Here is a 24,342-nt window from a genome sequence, read left to right as displayed (position 1 = left end):
TTACCTCAAACATGTTACAATGTTTATTTACTTGTGGGGTTTTTTTGGCTTTGTGATGTATAATACATACATCAAAGTACTATAATGTATTTTTATGTCAAAAAATGTATAGATTTGCAGTATATCTGTTCAATTATACTTGTTTTTTAAAGGGAACATAGCACTCTGCAACCTATCTTATACTGAAAATGCCGTTTGCTCGAAATAGCTGGCGTTATGAACAGGGCCTCCTAACTTAATGTGGAGCAAGTAACAACATAGCAGACACTGTCTCCTTTTACGATTAGTCTGCAGTAGCCAAGTGTGAATAGGATACTCTGGCTGAGTGAATCCAACACAGATCACTGGTATCACCACTTCCTGCCTTCCAGTAACACGTCAAAGCCTGAACATATGCCGGATTGCTGCAAGAAATACTGCTTCAAGGGACATCCAATGCGTCCCTAATGGGAAGAGAAATCGGACCAGAGATACAAGTGGATATACTAGATATAATTAGTTGACAATATTTATCACTTCGGGTTTTTGTCAAACAAATGGTACTTTTTATTGTTTCAACCAAAGAAGTACAAAACTGAAACAAATTACATATATCTGGTAAAAAAAAAAAAAAAAAAAAAAAAAATGCTCCAAAGAAAATCAACAAACTTAAATCACAGCACACAGGAGTTGTTGATGCGCTACAGCCCTCGTCATCAAGTTAAATGTTTCATTTGGCAGCTTTTAAGATCCTTTGATAGGGTTTTTCCTCAGTGGCGCAAATTTATCACAAGGCAACAACTTTAAACAAGGCAGTAGCAACAACTATTTTGTCTCCCACAAGCTGTGTTAAGATCTGTTATTTTGTGCTGGTTTGTCTTCCTGTGTTTTCTGTTTGTTTGTCTGTTCCTGTGGCCGAGTGGGCATGGCGGCCAGCTGGCGTCTAATCGCTGATCTCCTTCACCTGCAGCTCATTAAGCTCCAGTCTTCCCTACCTACCTACCTACCTACCTACCTACCTACCTACCTACCTACCTACGCTACCAGTTTTTTTCTCTCAAGTTGTAGTTACAATATGGCGGTTTTCAAAGTGACACAAACTTTTCAACAACTTTTTACTGTTGGAAAAGGATGTCTATCAGAGATTAGGTGGAAAATGTATTGGAGGGAAGTGTACGCTTAAGTGGTTCCAATCAGTTTTTCATTGCATTCCCAAATAAACCTATAATGTCCACCAAAAGTTTGACTCTTCTGATTGCAAAGGTCTGTTTGAATAGATAAATATATGTATATAATAGCTACTATTTTCACTTGTTTTATAATGTCCATGGTATGTTTACACTGCTTAGTGTCGCTTTTAACTATGTAAACAACAAGTTACGCGCAACTACTTTTTCAGGGTAAAAGGTAGTGTTAACGCGATACTACTGGAAATTTGGTAACGAAGCGTAGTTCCCTTTTTCAATTTGGCGCAGCGTTACTTTTCCCAGGGACAGATTTGACAGCGGCACCTGCCTTCTCAGCTGCTGGGTTGGGCAATAGTCACAAGCTCTCATTCCACAGGGTATGTGGCAGAGGCCGGTAGCATGAAGAGCAATCGTGGCAAGCGAGAGCAGGGAAGCTTTATTGGCAAAATTTAAACTTGTAACTAAGTAATGGTGGTTGCTTTTTTAAGAAGTAACACGTAAACACTACTTTTTTAAAAGTAACATCTGCTGTCAGTTCTTGCCAAGCCTCCCGACAGATGCTCATTAGTGGACTCTTCCATCCATTCAGCCATCCATTATCTACTGCTTCATCCTGTGCCTGTCTCAGCTGACATAGGGCAATAGGCGGGGTACACCCTGGACAGTTCGCCAGTCCGTTGCAGGGACACACAACCATTCACTCTCACATTCACACCTATGGCCAATTTAGAGTGACCAATTTACCTAATCCCCAAATCTGCATGTTTTTGGACTGCGGGAGGAAGCCGGAGAACCCGGAGAAAACCCACGCACACACGGGGAGAACATGCAAACTCCATGCAGAAAGGCCCTTGTTCCAACCAGGGCTTGAACCTAGGTCTTCTTCTGCTAACCACTACGCCAACTGTGTGGACCCAGTGGACTCTTCCAATGATGTCAAATAAGCCTAATGGCTACAATAAAACCTGTAGTAATCGGCTGATACTCTGCTCTGGTGAGACATTGTAGAACAAGACTTTTGTCCCCTAGTAGACATAATCATCGGTATAGAGTACGGGTATATTTACAGATCGCTGCGCTCCCTGAACTTGAATCTACTGGTTATTTCTAAAATTAATAAAAGTAGAACAGGTGGTAGAACATTTAGCTATCAGGCTCTTCTCCTGTGGAACCAACTCCCACTCTCAGTCAGAGAGTCTGACTCTGTCTCCACCTTTAAGGTGAGACTGAAAACCTCCCTCTTTAACATATCCTACAGGTATGTCCTTATTAGAATAGTCTAACTTGTGCTGCCATCGGCCTAGACTGCTGGGGGAATTTCCCATCATGCACTTAGAATGAGCACACAGACTTTGCACTCTCTCCACTTTTTCTCACCCTGTCCTCGATTTCTCAACTTTCACCACTTACCCATAAACCACCACCATGTACCACCATATGTACCACATATCTAACTGATTGTTATCCTCTTACAGGTCTCCTGCCACCAGCGAACGGGATGAGGCCAGGACGGAAACGAGGACTCGTCCCCAAGTCTCTGACCACAACAAAATCAAATTTGTTTTGATTGGCATGTGTACCTGACCCAATGCTCCATTCCATTATGGAATATAATGAACATTTTGGCTCTTAGATGCATAAGGTCCATGTGGTCACAACATTTTGGGGCTGTGTACCATCCTTGCACACAATTTTATGATGGCATTCAGCCCACGGGCAATTTTACTTTACGTTTTCAGTCAAACCTCCAACCCGTTTGCAGTTGTCTCACTTTACCAGCTCAGTGTTGTTGTTGCATCCTTCTATCTTGACATAAAATGCAATTCAATGTAAAGTATAAAACAGTGAGAAACCACCACACACATTTTTTTGATGATTTTTTTTTGGTCACACATGAGTAAATTGTTGTTTTTCTCTGAAATATTTAGACATTTGGGTGGAAAACTTTTAGTAATTTACTTAAAAATTTAGATTGCACAACAACATTGTGCTAGTAAAGCAAGACAAAACTATACTACTGTAAGAAGTGTCGATGAAAAGTTTTCAGAAGTTAATTCTACTGCTTGTTCAGCAGTTTGACAGGAATACATACTTCTTATCCCCACCTACCCTGCCACTGTATACACATAAACACTTTCTCAGTCAGGTACGATAGATGAAGGACGCGGCGTGCAAATGTTTCAAGGTTTCTGCTCGTGGAGAATCCCAAAAGTTAAGCATTGTAGCTTTAAAACTGTAAAAATATCACACTGGTAATGTGTACTGTACTGGTATATTACACAGGTATGCTGCTGTAACTTGAGTAGGCATTAGTGGCACAGTGTTCAGACTCAAGGCCACATTATACTTCTCCGACTGCGTAATGCGTTATCCGTCTGCGTCACCACGTAGACCACTCGAGCCTTTATACTTCTGCGTCGTGGTGACGGATAGTCGCTGCAATTTCCCGCCCGATCAGTAGGGGTCGCTGCGCAAGGTTGTTGTGCTTTTGGCTACAGTGAGCAATGGCGTCCGAAGGAAGAAAGACTGTTGTTGTTGAAACAGCGGCCGTTTGTCACTTTTCTGTGTCCCGGAACGCAGTTTTAAGATAATTTGAGGCGAGAAATTGGCCATTTAGAGTCTAAACATATATCTGAAAACCTCGTATTTATAGTTCGGCAGCGACGAAGTCGGCGGTCTTCAGCTCCGCCCTCTGTGGACGCTCGCTGCTCACTGTGAGCCGGCACAGAGCAGCTTCGCTCGGCCTGTCCTGAGGACCAATCGCAGCTCTTGCCGTCTCCCTTGTCCCTTGACGGAGTGACGGACACTTAAAAAATATTCCGTGCAGCCGGAGACGACGCAGAGGCTCTTCGACAGGTTCTGCGTCGACGCAGAGGACTCTGCGTAGCCTACGCAGAGCACTTTACGCAGGAGTATAAATTGGGCTTTAGATGCTCGTGTCCCTGTGGTGCAGCACGTGCTGAGCTAGCTTTGCCGCACAATTGAACGATTTGTGACACTCCACGCAGACAAAGATTCTCCCGACGCAGTTTTGCTCCTGGTGAAGCTTCAGCATCTTCAGCTGGCTGAAGTTCTTGCTGCAGCCAGTGCAGCTCAGCGGTTTTTCCTTGTTGTGGACGTACTGGTGACGAACGAGGCGGGAGGCCATGGCGAACGCCACGCCGCAGTCCTCACACTTGAACGGTTGCACTCCGCTGTGGATGGCCTCGTGCTCGACCAGGTTGGAGGACTTGGTGAAGCACTTGGAACACACGGAGCAGACGAACGGACGCACCCCCGCGTGGACCTTGCGGTGCTCCTCCAAACGACTCGGAAGGGTGAACGTCTTCCCGCAGTCGGGACAGGAGTAAGGCCGTTCCCCCAGGTGCTTTCGCTCGTGGCGCTTCAGGGAGAGCGGTTTGTAGAAGGTCTTGCCACAGTGCCGGCACGGGAACGGCTTGTTGTTGGTGTGCATGTTCCGCTCGTGCTTGCGCAGGTCGGACGAGCGGATGAAATCCTTTCCACAGGAGTCACAGACGTACGGTTTCTCGCCAGTGTGAGTGCGGATGTGCTTGCGGTAATCCGAGGACCAAATGTAGGTCTTGACGCAGAAGGGGCAGTGGTACGGTCGTTCACCTGTGTGCAGACGCTTGTGCTGCTGCAGCGTGCCTTGATGGGAGTAAGCTTTGCCACATATGTCGCACACGTGTGGCTTGAGGCCAGTGTGAGTGTGCAAGTGACTCTGCAGGTTGCTCAGCTTCTTAAAGGCCCAGTGACACTGCCGACACTTGAAGGGACGGTGCTGCGTGTCGGCGCCGCGCTTTTTCATTGCCACCAAAAGTCGAGGAATCTTGTCATTTTCATGTTTTTTGTGCAATTTCTTCACAGAGGTGCTTTTCACGCTATTCTTTTCATTCTTGTTCTCACCTCCGCCCGGACAATTTCCCTCGAGCTCAGCTTTTACAGTAGACACCTTTGTTTTGGCCGAGGCTTCCTTTCGCACTCGGTTGGTCTTGAGATTTTTGAAACAATTTTTTTGAGTTGCCTCCAAAAGCACGCCGTTAAATATGTGGATTGCATGATTTGTGGTTCCATTGCACTCTGGCAGTAATTGAACATGTTGGCCTTGGTCATTACACAATCCCTTCATTTTTTCTCCTGAAACTTCTCCTGGAAGTTTGGCAAACTTCTCCACCAGAGACCAGTTTGGTGTTTGAGGGTTCAGGTAAATGATTCCAAAGTCACTGCTCTCTGAAAGTGAGTTCATCACATCAGATTCACTTTCATTATCCCTATCTGAAAGTCTTTCTTGGTGTTTTCCTTTCGCATGAGACATTTTCTCCTCCATTATCACGATCTACAATGTTCAAACTTAGGGAAGCAATGTATCCTTAAAAAAGAAAAAAAAAAGAAAACAGATCATTAGTACACAAGTACATAAAACATTTAAAAATGTTAAAAATTACATTTGGGTATATTACACAGCCCGAATCTATAATATAAGGATTTACACAAATAGCACACATATCCTGCAAAGTACTACATTGCATTCAAATACATATTCTACTTTTATGTTTCTAGGAATCTTTCTCCAAAGTAAATATCTATCCCTAAAAAACACAATACACACAAAATGTACTTTTCTTTACTTGAATGATTGAACATATTCCACTGAGCCGCTTACCTCAAAGATTGTTCTCAGGCAGAGTTTGAATGTTGAATCTTGGAGCTGCCACAGATACAACCCTCAGGTGGTGGAATGAGAGGATGTCCAAGAGTGTTAAGGGTGGAGTTTTGCCGCTTGTCTTCTCTAGATGTTTTCTTTAGGCTCAGCGTCTCTGATGCTCGTCAGCAGCAGCTGTTATATCGTCACAGCGTGGCTCAGCTTTCCTGACACTGGCTAATCTTACTGAGCTGTTTGTGTAGATCTCATAGAGGACATTTCATGATCAATGTCAGAGACTAAGATGTGTCAAGATATTAATTATTTTTCCTCTAGTCCTGTTCCTTGTTGGATACAGCTGTATTCAAACATTTATGCCAAAATGAATGGAATTTCCCCAATAAAGTATCTTTATCTGATATGAATACTATAAAATGTTTTATTATATTATTATTATTATAATAAATTGTTGATTATTTTACTGTTTGTTACTCTACTACTACTACTATTACCACTATCACTACTATAACAACAAAGAGTAGTAGTATAAAGCACTTTAAAAACAGCTGAAACAAAGGGATGTACACTATATAAAATAGTAGATAGAAAAATACGACCTCAAATACTTAAACAACAGACAATTAAACAGGCAATAAAACAATAGGAACTCAATCAAAACAACACAAATAAACAAGTTGTACATTTAAAAACAATAACAGCAGGTTAAAATCAACGTCTCATACTGGGTCGAAAGCCAAGGAGTAAAGTTGGGTTTTAAACAGTGTTGGGCATCTTACTTTAAAAAAGTAATTAGTTATAGTTACAAATGACTTCTCCCAAAAAGTAACTGAGTTAGTAACTCAGTTACCACATTGTAAAAGTAATTAGTTACTCAGCAAAGTAAGTGACGTTATTTTTTTAATGTTCTATAACGCTATTACATTCTATAACATCCTATATAACGTCAACTATGTTTATAATAACTGAATGAAGAATAAAAACACTATATTCAGTATTTTAGAACATTTGGTATTTATTTAAACTTATTTGACTAGATTTCAACCAGCATAGAAATAAAGATATATATATATATATAAAAAAAACAAATTCACACTGTGTGCATTCAAGGGCACAATTAAGACACACAAATGTGTGGCATGGAATAACCCCCCTTACTCCTCATGTTGGTATTTTATCATGGAGAGCTCTGAATAACTCAGGCTCCACAGTGATCAGGGGGAGCATGTCTTCAACAACATACCTTGCAATCAGCGTGTTTCAGCTCGGCCGCGACACAAGCTTTGCTTGTTTTAACGGAGTGGATCCGTCTCCTTCACTATGAGCTCACGTTAACTGCGTCTGGGCTTGGGCTGGGATTAGCAGCTGCAGCAGCTGCAGCAGCAACAAGTGCTTCATAGTGTTCTTGTTGCTTGAGGCAGACGTGAATAAACTCTTTTTTCCCCCGGGGATAGAGTGCATGTTACATACACATTTTGATTGGATCGCATGGATCCAAATCACGTTCCCTTTGTACGTCCCAAATCAACGTGGAATTGAGCGCACATGCAGAGGTGCCAAACTCCTCCCTGTCCACGCCCTCATTTACATATGCAAATCAATTTAAATAGAACCTGAGATTCACCTCTTTGATCAAATAACGCACCGAACAAAGAAAAGTAAAGGAATTTCACACAATCCGAGCAAGAGATTCGAGAGTGAATGAAAAAAGTGAATGAAAACGCGCAGGGAGATTTTGTTTGACACCCTGTCAACAGTACTCTTGATACTCAAGTACTTTTAAGAACAAGTATACATCTGACTGTAGTACTTGTAGTATCTGTAGTTGATACTCCTTGCTGGTAATAAAGCCATGTAGCCATGTAATGAAATAAAAAAGCATACAATACATGTTCAAACATTTGTGGGCAGCTTCATTTATAAGGAATTTTTCCTTTATTTTTATTTATTTTTTTAAACCTCATACTGATACTATGGATACTATTAAATGCAATGATACAATTTGGTAACAAAGTTGTAACCGAATAAGGCCATGGAGAAGAAATGTGTTATTGGTTTGATCCAATCACAGAGCAGAAGACGAACCATCAGAATGGTGGAGGGTAAATCCTTAAAGCTGTGGTACGGAGATCATGGACTGTGTGATACTGCTGTCGTGTGGAGGAAAGTGTCATTACACAAATAAGGAGCATTATTATAAGATGTCTTCGGGTTCTGCAGTCAATGTAATATGTTAGGATCTGCCTCATAAGGGGTTAGGAACATGATCTCATAATTGCGATAATTGCCCACGGTTGGTGTAGTGGTTAGCACTCTTGCCTTTGCAGCAAGAAGACCCGGGTTCCTGGGTTCGAGCCCCGTTTGGAACAACTTCGGAACAAGGGCCTTTCTGCAAGGAGTTTGCATGTTCTCCCCGTGTGTGCGTGGGTTTCCTCCGGGTTCTCCGGCTTCCTCCCACAGTCCAAAAACATGCGATATGGGGATTAGGTGAATTGGTCACTCTAACTTGACCATAGGTGTGAGTGAATGGTTGTTTGTCTCTATATGTGGCCCTGTGATGGACTGGCGAACTGTCCAGGGCAGGGGTCACCAACGTGGTGCCCGCGGGCACCTGGTAGCCCGCAGGCAGCCAATACGGTGCCCGCGGGCTCACTTCACTTCACCTCACTTGCATGTATCCGTATGATCGCTCAGTAAAATATCTTTGATATTGTTTATAAAAACTGGTAATCGTTAGGAGTAAGCACTGGAATGAATGTGTATGCAGTTGAATGCATAATATTAATCATTTAAATGGTAAACAAACAAAAGAAAATATTATATGGTAGCCCTCCATATTATTATTTACCACTAAGGTAGCTCTCTGTCTCAAAAAGGTTGGTGACCCCTGGTCCAGGGTGTACCCCGCCTATCGCCCAATGTCTGCTGAGATGGGCACAGCACCCCCCCCGCGACCCTCTGGTGGAGGATAAAGCGGTAGATAATGGATGGAATTGTAGCATTGATGCCTCCTGGGGTTTAATGTATCCTCTGGACAGAGGAAAGAAGGAAAGGTTTTGGTGGACAGGTAGAGCTGGGTTGTGAGATGGTGTCAAAAGCCTCACTCAGATCAAGTAGAACAAGTATTGATATTAGTCCAGAGTTAGCTGCAAGGAGCAAGGAGGAGGTCATTGGTGATTTTTCAGTGCGATAGAGGGGGGTGGAAACCAGAGTGAAACTTTCATACAGATTATTACGAGAAAGAGGGGTTTGGAGTTGAGTAGCGACTGGTTTTTCAAGATGATGGATGGGAGATATGAGACGGGACAGAGGTTATTGTGGTCATTTTTGGTCTGCAGCGAAGGGACAATACCAGAGGTGAGGGAAGAAGGAATTACTCTATATATCTGTGATGAGGAGGACCAGGGACAGAAGGGTTGTTTTGACTATAGAATGGTAGGGAAGGGGTCTAACTGGCAGGAAGATTTTTTTTAAACCGATCTGCCAGACCACTTCGAGAGGTGGTCGGAGATGCACTGTGACCACATTGCACAGAAACTCTGCTCCACCCACAACTAAGTAAGCGGAAAATACGTTGGTGGCACTTCTAAAACTTTCCCATCGCTGTCCTTAATCAATAACCTGCTGTCTCTCTGTCTACCCATCTCTCCTTCCTTAGTATCCAGCCTCTCATAAACCTCAATATAGGTCTAGTCTTTATTTGCTGCACCAAAACAGCAGCAGCACAAATAACGTCACACTGTAGAGGACACAAAAAAATGCATTTGGGGAATTCAGTTGTAGAATTATCTCATCTATAACAGTTCTCTTATTGTTAAAGCATTTACTGAGATAAACCCAATAAGCTTCAAGTCCTGCTGCTCTTTTCAACTTGCAGGTGCAGAATTCACAAGAGATTTCCCCCCCCCCCAGTTTCTGTTCAAAATCTTAGAACCGAATATATAAAACATAGTAACAATGCAAGTTATTTGTATTATTATTAATAAGTCTAAATACATTCTACAGCAAGGTTTGAACCAAGGTGAAAATAACTGAATGGGAAAAAAAGGAACCCAAATACAGCAGTTTCTTTAACATCACTTCTGCCATTTTTAAAACCAAAAACAGTGAAGGTAGAAACAAAATAATCCAAAACGGTCAGAGGAAAAGTGCTTCATTGCAAGTCATTCTCCTGCTTTCACACAATCACACTTGCATGCACGCATGTGTACACACAACTCTCCTCTGGAAGACATCAAAAAAACAATTCTTTATAAAACAAATCCTTTATTGCTCAAAGAATACAACTTTAAAGTAAGTGTATCACAACTAAGTTACTTGTCTGTACATTCGACAACTGAGCACAGTCACAATGGAAATGTTCGACACTGCGCCCAAGCAGAGGGGGAAATAAGAAGTTCAGACTGTTACAACAAAGTCCCCGCTTCAAGATCCTTGACCTGGAGTCAGTGACAATGTGTCCGTTCCGTCTTTGGCTCTGTGAGATGAAAATATTCTGTTGCTGAAAGTTGCACTTCGAGAGCAATACTGTGGGTGGTTCAACGCAACATAAATATTTAACTTGAGCTAAAAATTTGCCAGAATGCCAATTGCATTCTGCACTTAATGGGTAGTTGATGTTATTTGAAGTGTGGTTGACAGAGGTGAGTCCCTGGCAGCAAGCAGACACGCCATCCTTATCCATGACCCTGATAATTATTTTATCTGCTGATTCAGAAGCTTCTCCTGGGAGATGGGAAGTTCAAAGCTCATTTCAGAGTGAACCGACATCAGTTTGATCCAAATCTTTGACCCATGTATCAAGATGCACTGTAAGCCAAAGCATTACATTAGCAATTTAATAAAAGGCTCGGCTCAATTTCGTAAATCACTTACCGTTAGACAGCCATTTCTGAAATTAAACTGAAGTTTGTGTTTTTGTAAACCGCTCACTCTCACGCCAACATCCACAGTGAATCTACACAATGTTGCATCGCAGCACAAAGGGGTTGTTTATCCACTAATGCGTCCAAAATGAAACGTGTTACTTTCGGACTTTGGTGTTTGACTTTATCTTTGTGACACAAACGTACCAAACGAGGGCAGCACCACGATGGCAGCTCCTGTGTGACCATGAGTAAATGACTATTTTCTCCATGGCCTTTGGTGTGGGAAATTGCAAATTTTACAAACTTCAATAACCGAGTCGGAAAAAAATGTCTAACAGTAAAAAAAGAGTGTCAAACATACTCTTAAGATTTCATGTTGGCCTTTTCATCGTCTAGAATCAGCTGGTCTCCACTGGCAGCCAAGTATTCACTTAGACCATGCATCCATGTCTTTGCTGTGACTACATGTCCTCACAACCACATTTCAGAAAACATCACTATCAACTATAAAAAATGTAATGTCGTCTTTTACACATCATCACTAGACCAGGAAGAAGTGAATCCTTTCATTAAGAAAAAAAATAGAGTCAAACCAAAGAAATAAGGAATCAATATTCTCTACTAAACACAATTTTCCTACACCACCAAAGTGATCTTGTAAAATGAAAGTAGGCTGTCTCCTGGTGCAGTACCTGCAGGAGTGAACACTTGCTGCATTATCACCAAAATCTATAGACGTATATCCCAGGCATCAGCCAATTTCAGCACCTTCAATACACACTCTCCTAAATACTCATGACATAATTATATCATGATTTTTAAACTGAAGCAAATGGAAAATATGAGGTGGAAGATGAGCCTGATCAATAACTTCATTAACAGCCAATCCAAATTATTTTCAGGTAATGATATCTGAACGTGTGGCCATTTTAAAAATCCCCTTCTCGATTATTCTCTTCGCTGTCCAAAATGTGCATTTCCCATGTATCACTGATGTTTGCCAGCAGTGGAATACTTGTGTCTCCGTCGGTGACAGTGTCTAAGGGGGATGTGTGAGCCAAAAATGTCCCAGAGAAAAGAATCACAGACACGTCGAGCGCCGTGGGGGGGTCACATGTCGTCGTCTTCGTCTTCGTCCTGAGAGGAACCGGCCTGCTGAGCGGCACTGGCAGACGCCGCAGCCATCTGTGCCTGTTGAGCATCGTGCTGCATCTGCATCCACTCCTGCTGAGCTAGCTCCGCCTGTTGTTGCCGTGCCTGCAATGACACAGGAAACAGCCAGTCAGACAAAAGATGTCAAATTAAGAGCTTAAAAGGATAAATCGGATTTATCATACAGTGGTGGCTGTAAGAGGGACTGACGCATTATTCAGCACTGACCAAATATCAATTTGGTGAAATATTGTTGTAACATGACAATCATTACGCTCAGGGCTTTCCACAAGCGCCGTCTGCCGACCATATAGCCGACTACTCGATTAACTCAAGCCGGCTACTTCAATGACTTTATATATATTAGTTTGGGATTTTACTAAAATTAAATGTTTTTCTAACAGACTGACAATAATATCAAACTGAACCGCACTTATTAAAGTTGTGATTTGCTCTGCTTGAACTGATAATAACCACAAATGTGCCATCTACTTACCACCTAGTCTACGGAGACAGGTGGTTCAAACATTAGTAGTATGCCATATTGACTATTGTTCTGCAATTAGGGCCTCTGTCTCTAAGATCGACTTCAACAAACTTCAAACAGTACAAAACAGGGCTGCGAGACTTGCCCTTGATAGATCTTACAGATCAAATATTGAATATATATATATATATCATATATATGAAATATTGAAAACAGCCTTCTATAGATCCATGTCTTTATGGAATTTACTCCCTTTGCAAATTTGTATTGTAACTGGAAAGTTATGTTCAATGGGCTAATTAAATCCTATTTTTATGCATGTTAATTATGAACTCTGACTTGGCACTCACTGTATTGTATTTTGTGTTTTATCTGTAATTTGATGTGACTGCTACTTTTATTGTATTTGAATGTACAACATGCGATTGATAATTGTATTTTTATGTTCTGATTTTGAATTGGAGCCCCCAGGAGGACGAGTCTGCCGCTTCTGCGTCAACTAATGGGGATCCGTAACTAATCAATAAATAATAAACCTGTAGATGTAGTTTATTTAAGGTTAAACATAGTTCACAACATAGTACCTACACAAAAATAAGTAAATGAACTAATGACCAAGAGCGCAGACCTCACTCTCTCCCGCCCCGTGCCAACAAGACTTTGCGCTCTCTGAGCATACGGGTTTAAATGACAAACAAGCGCCGAGTGCTGATCAAAAGTTTTGTGCAAGCGATTTAAGGTCCCGACTCTTGTCCCAAATATGACAGGCTCCGGTCAGTGATTGAAACAAATATATAAACATTAATGAAACGTTTACATGCAGAGCGCGCTCACTCGCAACGCAGACAGCAGCGCGGATGTTGTGTAATCAAATACACCGGTATGGAGGAGGTATATTAAAAATTAATATCACAACGGGAAAAAAAAAACGGTATTTGGTGTGAACCGGTATACCGCCCAGCCCTACACTCTACTACATGTGCGTGTAGCCGCGTGCATGTGTGTTGCTGATGCTGCGCGATGCGGCTGCATTTGACCGGCTTATTAAAATCGGAATATTTCTGTCTGACCGGCCGGTCGCCGATTGCTGCCGATCACGTGAAAATCGTCCGGTTCCGGTCACTGGCCGATTAATCGGTGCATCCCTACTTGAAAGTAAACTTGAAAATGATTTCTATTTATTTTGATTCAAATTTCATTTGGTTAGTTTTGGGGACATACATTTTAGGAATAGCAGTTTCTGTCTAATGTATTTGTATGTGCCTTGCTAATAGTTTAGCTACTTCATCATCGAAGCGATGCGATACGCATCTCGATACACTGCCAACGTTTTCGATACATTAACGATTCATGAAATTACCAGCGATAGGATACGATTCTCCCACCTATTGCGATACAGTACGATTTAATTTGAACACAATGCGATGCAGTGTGATACGATATGATAAGATGCGATGCAGAAGAATATTACACTATGGAATACATAGTAGTTCTGAAGTTATGGTACTTAAAGCATTAAAGCTGGCTGTGACTTTTACTTTGAAACATAGGAAATACAATAGAGATCAGAGAGAGCTTAATTGTGCTGAGACACACTGCTTTGAAGCAGAGACAATGGATCTTTCACAGGTATCTCTGGAACTGATACAAGTATAACCTTTAACACAAATCTGAAAAGATAACTGTTATGTATATGCCGAAATGTGTTATACCGTTTGCTACCAGTAGATGTAACCAAGCAACTAGTGCATACGTTGTTGGGTTCTTGTTTACAATAAAAGAAGCACGGATGAAGTGAGTGTCTGCGTAGCTCTGTGTGTTGTGTAAAAGTGTATACATATCGACATAAACGGGAGCAACATAACAACAACTCTGTCTCGACGGGGTTTGGGAAACATTCAAGTCATGTCACCGCTTCAGGCGAGTAGTTAAGTTTGTTGTGCTACCGGTGTATTTAACAGCGACAAGGCACAATTTACATATCGCATTTGGTTTATCCAGCTCTCCACCACGTCTGTAAAAGCCGAAACTTTTCCACACACTCGACTTGACGCCAACCAGCGAGTGTATCACTTCAGGTTGTTCCTCCATGTCTCTACCATCTCTGACCTGACTCGCCGCTTCGGGCAGTGGAGAGAACTCAAACCAGAAGTGGACCAGTTTTTATTTAGTTTGTATACATTTTTAATTATAGATATTATTCGGTTTATATCGATGCAGATGTTTTACATACGATACATCTCTAGTTCATTCAGATTTTGAACCGAAGCAGGCGTTTGCTATCGATGCAACCGCATCGTATACGTTCATATTGATTTACCGATGTAAATAGGTGAATCTTCCCAACCCTAGCCCAGAGTCATAGTAAAAAAAATAAAAAATGTATATATCTCATCTTTAATTATATATCTTCTTCTAGTAGTTCATTAATCTCTTCTCTAATCTTTATCATTTGTTGACATGTTCAATTTCTTTCTTATCATTTTGTTACAATTGTCTGAATTCAGTTGAACGTAGTTTGTACCGTTTCACTTTTTGTTTTTTGAGGTTTACTGCTGATTGAAATTGTACCACAAATGTTAAATAATTGTGAATTTCTTTCTTGATATGGCCAATAATCGTTTCCTTATTAAGCATGCCTACATTTAGTCCCCATAATGTATCTTTCTTTCTGTTGTTCAGTTTAACATTTAAGGTGTATGACATTATGATCAGATACACTGGACACCCCAATCAGACAATTTTGAAAACCTACAGCCATTTCAAGCAATTGTGTCCAGAAATACAGTCCACAACGTGACTCGGCTAAAAATGATATTGATATTTTTTATTTACATTGCAGTATGTCCACAGTGAAAAGCATGCAATAGGATTTTACAATTGTAACAGACCTTTTAATCATTACAATATCCAATGCAGTGATTTTGACCAGTATCAGACTGACATTAATACCATGTACCATATTGGCAGATTTACATGTGTCGTATTGTGTGATCATACCTTGGCAAATAGTTCCTGTTGCTGTCTGAGGAGCTCTTCTTCTGGTATGCCCAGATTCTCCAGGCGAGAGCTGGCCTTCCTCCTCTTCAGAGCCACAGTTTTACACTCCTGCAGGACGTCTTTCACCTCTGTGATATACGATGCAAAACCAAGACTCTCCAGGGCTGCAGTGTGGAAACAAGTAGTGAAAGTAAATTAAATGAACACAACCTATGTGGAGGGCTGTGGACACAGGGACACACCCCCTTTGTCATCGTGTCCTCTTGGTTTTTCTTGAAATGCAAACTCTGTAGACCACCACTCACCGTTGATGACGTGCTCGGGAGAAATGGTCTTCTTGTCCGACTTGTTACAAATTTCATTGGCTTCTGAGGAAATGAGGTGGATGAACTCCGTGCAGCAGTTGACCACCAGCTCCCTCGCGTCGTTGGCCACTCGCACATTAGGTAGAGTTTCTTTGATCATCTTGTTGATGGCTGCTCTGGGGATGGTGAGGTCGTCGTCGTTTCCCGATGAGGAAGCCATCGTGGCAGATACAATTACCACAAACTAACGATATGTCGATATATGAAATACTCCGATTCTGTGGGTTCAAAACTGTCAGAAGTGAAACGTAACTGTCCAGCGAAAGCGTCGTTCTCCAACTTAAACCGAGTGTCTAGCTAGGCGAAGCTGACAACCAAGTATATCCGTTAAAATAGGAGGGTCGAATTCTGCTCTCACTCGGCAGAAGTGGCAGAAAGAATAACAATAAAGGAAATGAAAAACCGTCATGGAACTGCTGAAAAAACAAAAAAGGCAAACGCGGAAGAAAACACGCTAGCTAGTTACTGTGGTTTTAGTCGCCAGCGAGCGAACCAGAAGACAAGCGAGAGCATGGCTAACGCTAAGCTAACAATGAGAAGACACTGCCACGTGAAAGCCGAATTGTTAGCTAAACAAGAGAAGACGGGTTAATAATAAAGAAAGAGATATTACTCTCCCCCGGTATCGATCAAATTAGTCGACCATTTATCCAAAGCTATCGAACATTCATTAATACTCTGGTATCCTTAGCTTTGTTAGCATACTTATTAACCGGAATCAGCGTTAGACAAGAGTCGGAAGTGGTGTGTCACCATCGGCGTTTGAAATTTCCCAGCTAATGTTTACTGCCGTGCAGTGTTCAGTAAGCGAATTACATGCCACTGATCCAGAACATCACACAGGATGTTTTCTTTCTTTCTTTCTTTCTTTCTTTCTTTCTTTCTTTCTTTCTTTCTTTCTTTCTTTCTTTCTTTCTTTCTTTTTTCTTTCTTTCTTTCTTTCTTTCTTTCTTCGATCGATTCGGTGCCACCACCCGGTATGCAGTGTGGATCAAAATGTGGATCCAATTGTACTATTACTGCAAAAATAAAATATATGTAAATAAATACACACATTTATCCCAATAGTATATGTATATATGCAGGATGCGATTTGTACGGGGAGGGGGGGGGGTAATAAAATAATAAATAAAATAATAATAAAAATACAATAATATATATATATATATATATATTTTTTTTTTTTAAATAACTATTTTAAATAGGAGCTCATGTATGACCACACTCCCAGAAGTGCTAGGTTGCTAGTTTACAGTTTGTGTATATCGGTGTGTTGCCACGATCTGATCCTCTAGGGTCACTTTTTTTTAATGTCCTTTTTTGACCCATACTCTGGTTGTTGTTGTTGTTGTTGTTGTTCTTTGTTTTTAGCTGTATGCACTTTCAAGGTGAAGTCAAGTAAAACTCGTTGTACAACTCGTATAATGACAATAAAGGCATTCTATTCTATTCTATTCTATTCTCTTCCAAAAAGTGATTTCAGTCAATAAAAAGGTATTTCAGACATAATACGTCCACGATTTCAGTACGTAAAGGGGACTACATGGGCTCTGGTCCAATAAAGCATTGGTATAAATATATACATACAGTTAGGCCCATAAATATTTGGACATCGGCACATTTCTCTTAATTTTGGCTCTATACACCACTACAATGGATTTGAAATGAAACAAACAAGATGTGGATAATCCATCCAAAGACAGGACATTGATAAATTCATAGGGCATTTGTATAGATACAGTATAAATATGTCATTGTCAAATGTCAAAATGAGTCATTGTCACATCTTTTTATTTTCAACAAGATGCCAAAAAAAACATAACGAGAAACGGACAAATGTGTATTAGATCTTGTCCTTTTCCAGCGTGAAGCTTTTTCGACTTCTCCAACGTAGAAGTTTGATGAAGTTCAGACTGGTGTTGAAAACCTTGTCGTGTTCGAAGACCATTTTGTAAAACGTGTCAATAGGGAGGTCGCCATTGGGGTCAGCATATTTGAGTGTGGTCATAGGAGTGTAAAGAGTGTTTGTCTGATGACGAAAAGGCGGATCGTCCATTGTGATGATCTTAAAAGTGTGCTAAAAAAATGGAAAAGACAGCACAAAGAAAAGATGCAAAACAATTAATTGACAAAATTCTCTCATTTGGAATAATAAACTGGAACAAGATATAGGGGCTTTGCAAATGTGTAGGCAAAATCTGGGTTTCCATCAAGTGAAACAGCTTGGTACAATATTTTTTTGTGTTTTCATTAGGAATAGTACCAAAATAATCTGGTTATTACCAGGATGAGATGGTGCAATTTTCCCCCTCATAATGTACTGTATTAGTTTTCTTTGCAACGCGCTTGATGCGCATGGGAGGGTGCATCATCATTTGCATCTGGATTATTCACACTTTTGTCCTGCGCGGTGTGCAAAAACCTTTAGAACGAAACATGCTTTCACGTCAGTGTCTCCAAAAGTCTCGAATAAACACCAGGAAAATTTGCTATATTTGTTGCGGGTGACTTTTTTTTTTTAAAAAGAGTCATAGCAAACGGTGTTTCACCAATCAGCATTCTTCTGCACACAGCCCCGCCCCTCTAGAATTTAGTAAGCTCCTAGTCCAGGGGTCTGCAACCTGCGGCTCTAGAGCCTCATGTGGCTCTTCAGCCTCTCTGTAGCGGCTCCTTCTTGCGTTGAAGAATGTTTTTCACACTTTTTTTGTCAAGATAAAGGCATAAATGGCGTTTTGATGTTTTATCCGTCACATCCAGTTGAAAAACCTCCCCCAAAAGCTAATAAAATACTATAAAAAATAGTTTTATTCGTCATTTTTCTACACTTTAAAGGTTGGGTATCAACTTGCGACAAACTGTGGTTCTTTAAATAGAGTATATTTGTGTAAAAAAACAACTTTACATGGGATTTTATCTTCATTTTTAGGATCAAATAGGTTTTGTGGCTCCAGATTAATTTTATTTGAGTGAAGAGGCGACAAAAATGGCTCTTTTCATTCAAAAGGTTGCAGACCCCTGTCCTAGTCACAAGCATGTATGTCCCAAACTTTCGGGCAACTTTTCAATGAAAGTTTGGGGTCGGAGAAAAGTTTTTCCCTAGGTAATTTCAGTGGCGCCACGGTTTTTCAAAATCCCAAGTTGAGCGACGATATTGTCTGTTACAACTGTCATAAAATATAAGTCCCGGTAACGGGCTTTTGTTGACGAGCCAATGCTACCAGCAAACTCTGAAGCAGGATGTATCCAATGTGCATCAAATCCCATAAAGCAGGGGTTCTCAAAGTTTTGATACCTGAGGGCCAATTTGGGTACCCAACATTGGACTGAGGGCCGCCAAAGGGAAAAAAAAGGGGAAAAAAAACACAAATAAATCCCATTTGTAATAATTTAAATGACCAGATAGCAGCTCTACAGTTTACACGTATTGGTCTGTATCCAGTAATGTCCAATAAACATTTAACAAGCTTGGTAGCTCCTGGATTAAAACTATCAACTGTAATTCATTGTGGGCCGCCAGAAATGTTTCTGCGGGCCGCCATTGGCCCCCGGGCCGCACTTTGAGAACCAATGCCATAAAGTATAATTTATACATCTTTTTTTATTAAAAAAAAGTTCCAGGTGCCAATGCAGGTGATGTGGACCTGCTCAGGCTTTGACAGAGGTGCCATTCACTGGTGTATTTGACGTACTTATCAATACACCGTATTAGTACGTATTTGTTTTTTGTGGCAGAATAGTGCCATGAATGACTGTCTGATGTGTCCCTTTAATTGCTCTGTGCTTATCAGCCAGGTAGGCCATCTATGAAGATAGGTTGTCTCTGAGCACATTTTCCTTTGTCCTGTAGTCACATAATGCACAATTTATGAATGAGTGTGTAAAAGTGCATATTTTTTTTCGGAATTTTTAGGAATAATCCAAAAATAACGGGCACTATGTCAAAAGAACTACAACATTCAACTGTACGACATATGTTTAGGCAGCAAAGAGGAAACAAAAGAAAGGACAAAGTTACACAGGTAGAACTATTCCTTGACTTATGGCAGAAGCAGTAGAATAACTGAGGGGTTAAGTAGAGACAAGGGAGAATATTGCTGGCTTTTGCTCTGCTTGAGGACGGATACTTGACCGAGGGAAACCTGGTCCTGTGACTGTTGAACTAGTAAGTGGTACTGTAACTGTTTGCTGGTTATCTATATCTTGTGTGTTTGAGCTTGCTGTGTGTCAGGCGGCATTACTGAAATAATCTAGTCCATCTTTAATCAAGTGATTCAAACAGTACTAGTAAATGCACGTTACCTCAATAGTAACAAAACAACTGTGGGAGAAACCGAAAGAGCAAATCTAACATTTGTGATTTGGTATTAAGAGAGTCACTCTGGTTTTCCTTTAAAAAAAATAAGTGAAGTACTTGTTTTTGGTTTCTAGATGAGTTGTACTTTACCTCTGCTATATCCTCTGGAGTCTGTCCGAGGGTCTCAAAAATTTGACTGTAGTTCTTCAAGTAGATATTTGTGAACATGTCGGCGGTCACTTTGTCAGCTCTGCTGAGGTCAGTCTTCATTCCCTCCTCGTAGACCTTACGCTCAAACTCTGTTATCACCGGACCTGGTTCTATCAGGCTGATACTGAAGAAAGAAAGAAAGAAAGGAGAAGTGAATTACATACAGAATTACGCCATGCCCAAACTTAAAGACATAATATTCTTGAATTGTGACACATAGGGTTAGTGGTTAGTGGTGTGTGCATGTCCCCAACTCACCACCTGTGTCGTAAATCCACTTGCTCTAACCAAAACATGGGTTAGGGTAAGTACACTTCACCAAAATGACGTCAGAGAATAATGCGCCGCGCCCATGGAGTCACACGAATACGCTATAAACTTTACTTTTCTGTGTATAGACTTGTTTTAAACACAGCAATTTTATCACAACTTGTTTTGCATGTTATGGCGTGAAATTATGTCGTCGTTGTTATCTGTCGGCGTGAAGATACGTAGGGCTACGGTAAAAGTACACTCATGACGTTACATATCGATATGTAACGTGATCGTCCATGTTTTCTAACATTCGACTTCAATTGCTGGAACGCTTTGAAATGGGAGCTAGTACAATTCAGGTAGGATATATGTCCCACATCCCATTTGTTTGCATGGGCTCTGGAACGCAGCATTAATACAGTATGAGGGTGGGATAATCGAACACAGGGGAAACTAATAAGACACAGATTTATCATATTAGGGCAGGGCAGACGATCAGGAGGGAAGACAGGACAGGAAGTACAACTTAACAAGGAACACACAAGGAAATACTAAAAAATAAAACAGGAAACTTGAATCAGAAAACCAGACACAAATATCTAAACAACAAATTGTCCAACAAAATCAGGGGTCATGATAAAAATCTGTATCTCACCTCAGGTTAAATCTCAGGGCTTGTACTGCTAAACTTTCACAGAAGCCCTCCACTGCAAACTTGGATGCTGCATAGACATCATTGAATAGAATTCCTGAAACAGAGAAAGACACATTAAAGACAAGTACAGTTTTCTCTCTGACTGATGAAGAGGCGGCACCTTCCTCACCCTGAATGCCCATGACGCTGCTAATGACCACAATGTGGCCTTTTTTCCTCCTCTTCATGTCGGGTAGAATCTCCTTGAGCAACCGCACAAGCCCAAAGAAGTTGGTGTCCATGACGGTCTTCATCTCATCGATGGACTGACACTCGATAGGTCCAATCAGACCCATTCCAGCATTACTGACTGTTAGAGGAAGCCACGCAGAACAAGAAATGTCATCAAGGCATCAACATAAAAATAGCTATGTAATGGAAACATGCACATTATTATTATTATTATTCATGAAAGGGATAGTCCTGCGTTTTTAAAAGGTGTGGTTGTATGAGGTACATATGGCAGCTGGGTCAGCAGGAAAAAAAAAAACACTGAACAAAAGCAGTGAATTTAGAGTGTCCCATAAACCTCTGAATGTGTGTGAAACTGGAGAACCTTGGAAAAGCTCACACACGCACAGGGAGAACATGCAACTCTACAAGGGAAGGCCCTTGTGTAGTGGTAGGAGGCACCACTGCCATATTAAATGTCACATAGAGTGGTCCTGTTGCACATAAATGTTAGTTATGGAGGTCTACTTACATACATTAACTTGTTTTTATGGTCAAAAACCTCCTAGTTGCTGTAAACTAGCCGATAGAAATCCTCTTTTCTGTCGCTGTTTTTCTGCTGTGAGATTTCAGAGTGAACTTTCATCCCCAGAAGACAGAGTCTTGTGATTGGCCAGTACTATTCAGCACACCCGCTCTCAGAAGCGCAGCTCCCCCCTCTGGAACGGTGGATGCACTGCTACTCATTATCAAAACATTGTTTTAACAGTGTTTAAAAATAGCTTCTTCACGACTCCCCGCCTCAGTCCCTTTTATGACTTTGACCCGGAGTCAGACCCAGAGTCAGAAGACACTGTCGCTCGTGAAACACCTCCACAACGGACGTTATTCTTCTTCTGCGGTTCAATGTACGCAACCGGATGTGCCCGGACTAGTGCCCGGAGCAGGAGGATCTGCTGTTCAGGAGAACTGCTGTTTACGTAACTATTACGGGATTTTCAGAGATCTCGCTGAGTCCCGAGATTACAATAAACACTCAGCTAAAATCTCAGCAATGGCTGAACTGTTTGTTTCAAAACTTCAGGGCTTCATAAACAAGGTAATGACGCAGATAAACACTAAAAAACAGCGTTAATAGGAACTTCCGGTCTAGGTCCACTTTAAAATTGGTTAATCGTTGATTTGATATCTCTGGCCAGAGACTCTTTTGTTTCTTTTGCCTGGTTGATTTATTAATTAAATGTTATGTTTCTTTGGTTGGCACGCAGTATCAAATATTGTTTGTTTTTCTTAGTTTTGAGCCCTGTTAATTGTGTTCTCCTTTACCCCTAGTGCTGAAGGTTGACGGTGGTGGCTGAGTCTCTGTGACATATTGGGAGGATTTTATGACCAGTTGCTTTAGATTTATTACATAATGCACCTTTAAGTCTTGGACTAGCTGACATACAAGCCTGCACGGCAACGTTAACACAGAAATTATTTACAAAATATTTACACTATTGCTAACTTACACTAATGTTATGCTAAGGTAATACTTACCTGAGCAACAATGCTATCTCTAGCCAGTAGACTCCAGAGTTGACTTCAGACTCTTGTAAACTTTCAGTGACACTCACTGAAAAGTTTGCTGCATCCTTGACTTCCATGATGGTGCTGTGAGCAAACATGGTCATGTGATGTTTGGAGCTCTGTGATATACAGCAAATGCCCATATACAGGTGTATGCAAGACAGATGGAGAGATATTTTTTTTTCTCCTCTGGTCAAGACATTTTGGAGAGGGATGATGAGGCTTTGGTAATGTTCACCATTGGCAACCCATAGCTGCAGCTCTCTGTGTCTGATGTGCTACAGGATGAATTATAGAGTGTTGTAGTAGGTGATGCAACAGACCAAAAAAGACAGCTTTAAGTGTGAATCACTTCACTGCACCATCATCAATGAAGCCAGTATATACATTTAACATGTTTCCGTAATCTCTGATGACATAATGGTGCAATTTCTTACATGTAGCCAATATACAGGTGTGTCCCCACTAGCAGCCATGTTTTCACTGAGAGCATGCCCCTCTCTCAGCCTAGTTCCTGGCAGAGGGGTCACAAAGGAATTCTGCATCAGCTAGGTGTCAGTAAGTGATACAACCACACCTTAAAAAAAACCCTGAACCATCACTTTTAAAACTTGTATTTTTTTCTAAAACACACTGGACCAAATGTCGTGGACGTACTGAGGATATCCACCCTGCGCTCAGGCAAACTGTCCACGCAGGCTTTGATGGAGACCTCATCGCAAACGTCCAGCTGTTTTATCTCCAAGGTCCTGCCAAGAGTCCGACCTGCTGCCTCCACTAAAGCCTCACCTTTACCCAGGTTCCTCATGGTAGCGTAGACTGTGACAAACAAAATCAATTTAATGCAGTGATTTGACCCAAGTCTGCAAGTCTTAACAAGCCTCTCTTTTTTTTACCCATGAACCTCTTCTTCTCATCTTTTGCAATGCGGGCAGCCAAGGCAAGGCCAATCCCAGAGGAGCAGCCAGTGATGAGAACCACCTTCTGATTCATTGTGCCTTGTTTTTGTTGTTTCTCTTGCAGTTCCAGCAGCAGAGAGTCAATGAGGACTGACTGAGAGACAGCGGAAAGTGTTGTGGATGTGGCGGTTAAGCCCATTACTTAATCCACAGGCTAGCAACTCAGCAGAAACTGTGTACACATGGCCTGGAGATTAACGTCAGCATGTTATGCATTGGGTGTGGTTGCTATAGTGAGGATTTAGGCCAGGGGGTGTCCAACTCAAAGGACGTGGGGGTCAATGCATCTAGCCTGGTCAAAAGGGGGCCAATCTAAAAAATGTGTTCAGTAAGGGGTGGACAATGTGAGCTGAAGATAGTAACACAGTTAGGACTGTATCTAACAATCGTTTTCAGAATTGTCATTTGGTCTATAAAATGGTAAAAAAAAAAAAAGGAAACCCAAACCTGGAAATAATTATTTTCTCAAAAGTCTTGTTTTGTCCACAACAT

General features: G+C 41.2%; 2 protein-coding genes across 2 annotated transcripts; both read right to left on the bottom strand.

Annotated features, from left to right (window-relative positions):
- Positions 1 to 10,155: 10,155 nt before the first annotated feature.
- dr1 (down-regulator of transcription 1) lies at positions 10,156 to 16,394 on the bottom strand. Its single transcript, XM_083887438.1, has 3 exons — positions 15,639 to 16,394; positions 15,334 to 15,497; positions 10,156 to 11,951 (listed from the first exon to the last, which is right to left on the bottom strand). Exons 1-3 carry the CDS (start codon positions 15,856 to 15,858, stop codon positions 11,805 to 11,807), a joined length of 531 nt encoding a protein of 176 aa, XP_083743564.1. The 5' UTR covers positions 15,859 to 16,394; the 3' UTR covers positions 10,156 to 11,804.
- A 1,147-nt stretch (positions 16,395 to 17,541) lies between these two features.
- On the bottom strand, positions 17,542 to 23,884 carry LOC310925716 (retinol dehydrogenase 8; the record flags this gene model as incomplete). Its single annotated transcript, XM_083887730.1, has 6 exons — positions 17,542 to 17,775; positions 20,143 to 20,326; positions 21,113 to 21,206; positions 21,282 to 21,461; positions 23,549 to 23,710; positions 23,788 to 23,884. The coding sequence occupies 6 exons, from the start codon at positions 23,882 to 23,884 to the stop codon at positions 17,542 to 17,544; spliced, it is 951 nt and encodes a 316-aa protein (XP_083743856.1).
- Between the last annotated feature and the right edge of the window lie 458 nt (positions 23,885 to 24,342).

This window comes from Microchirus variegatus, assembly GCF_963457635.1.
Source record: "Microchirus variegatus genome assembly, chromosome: 4".
Lineage (NCBI taxonomy): Eukaryota > Metazoa > Chordata > Actinopteri > Pleuronectiformes > Soleidae > Microchirus > Microchirus variegatus.
Note: the sequence above shows the minus strand (reverse complement) of the source record. Positions and strands in the feature narration are given on the sequence as shown.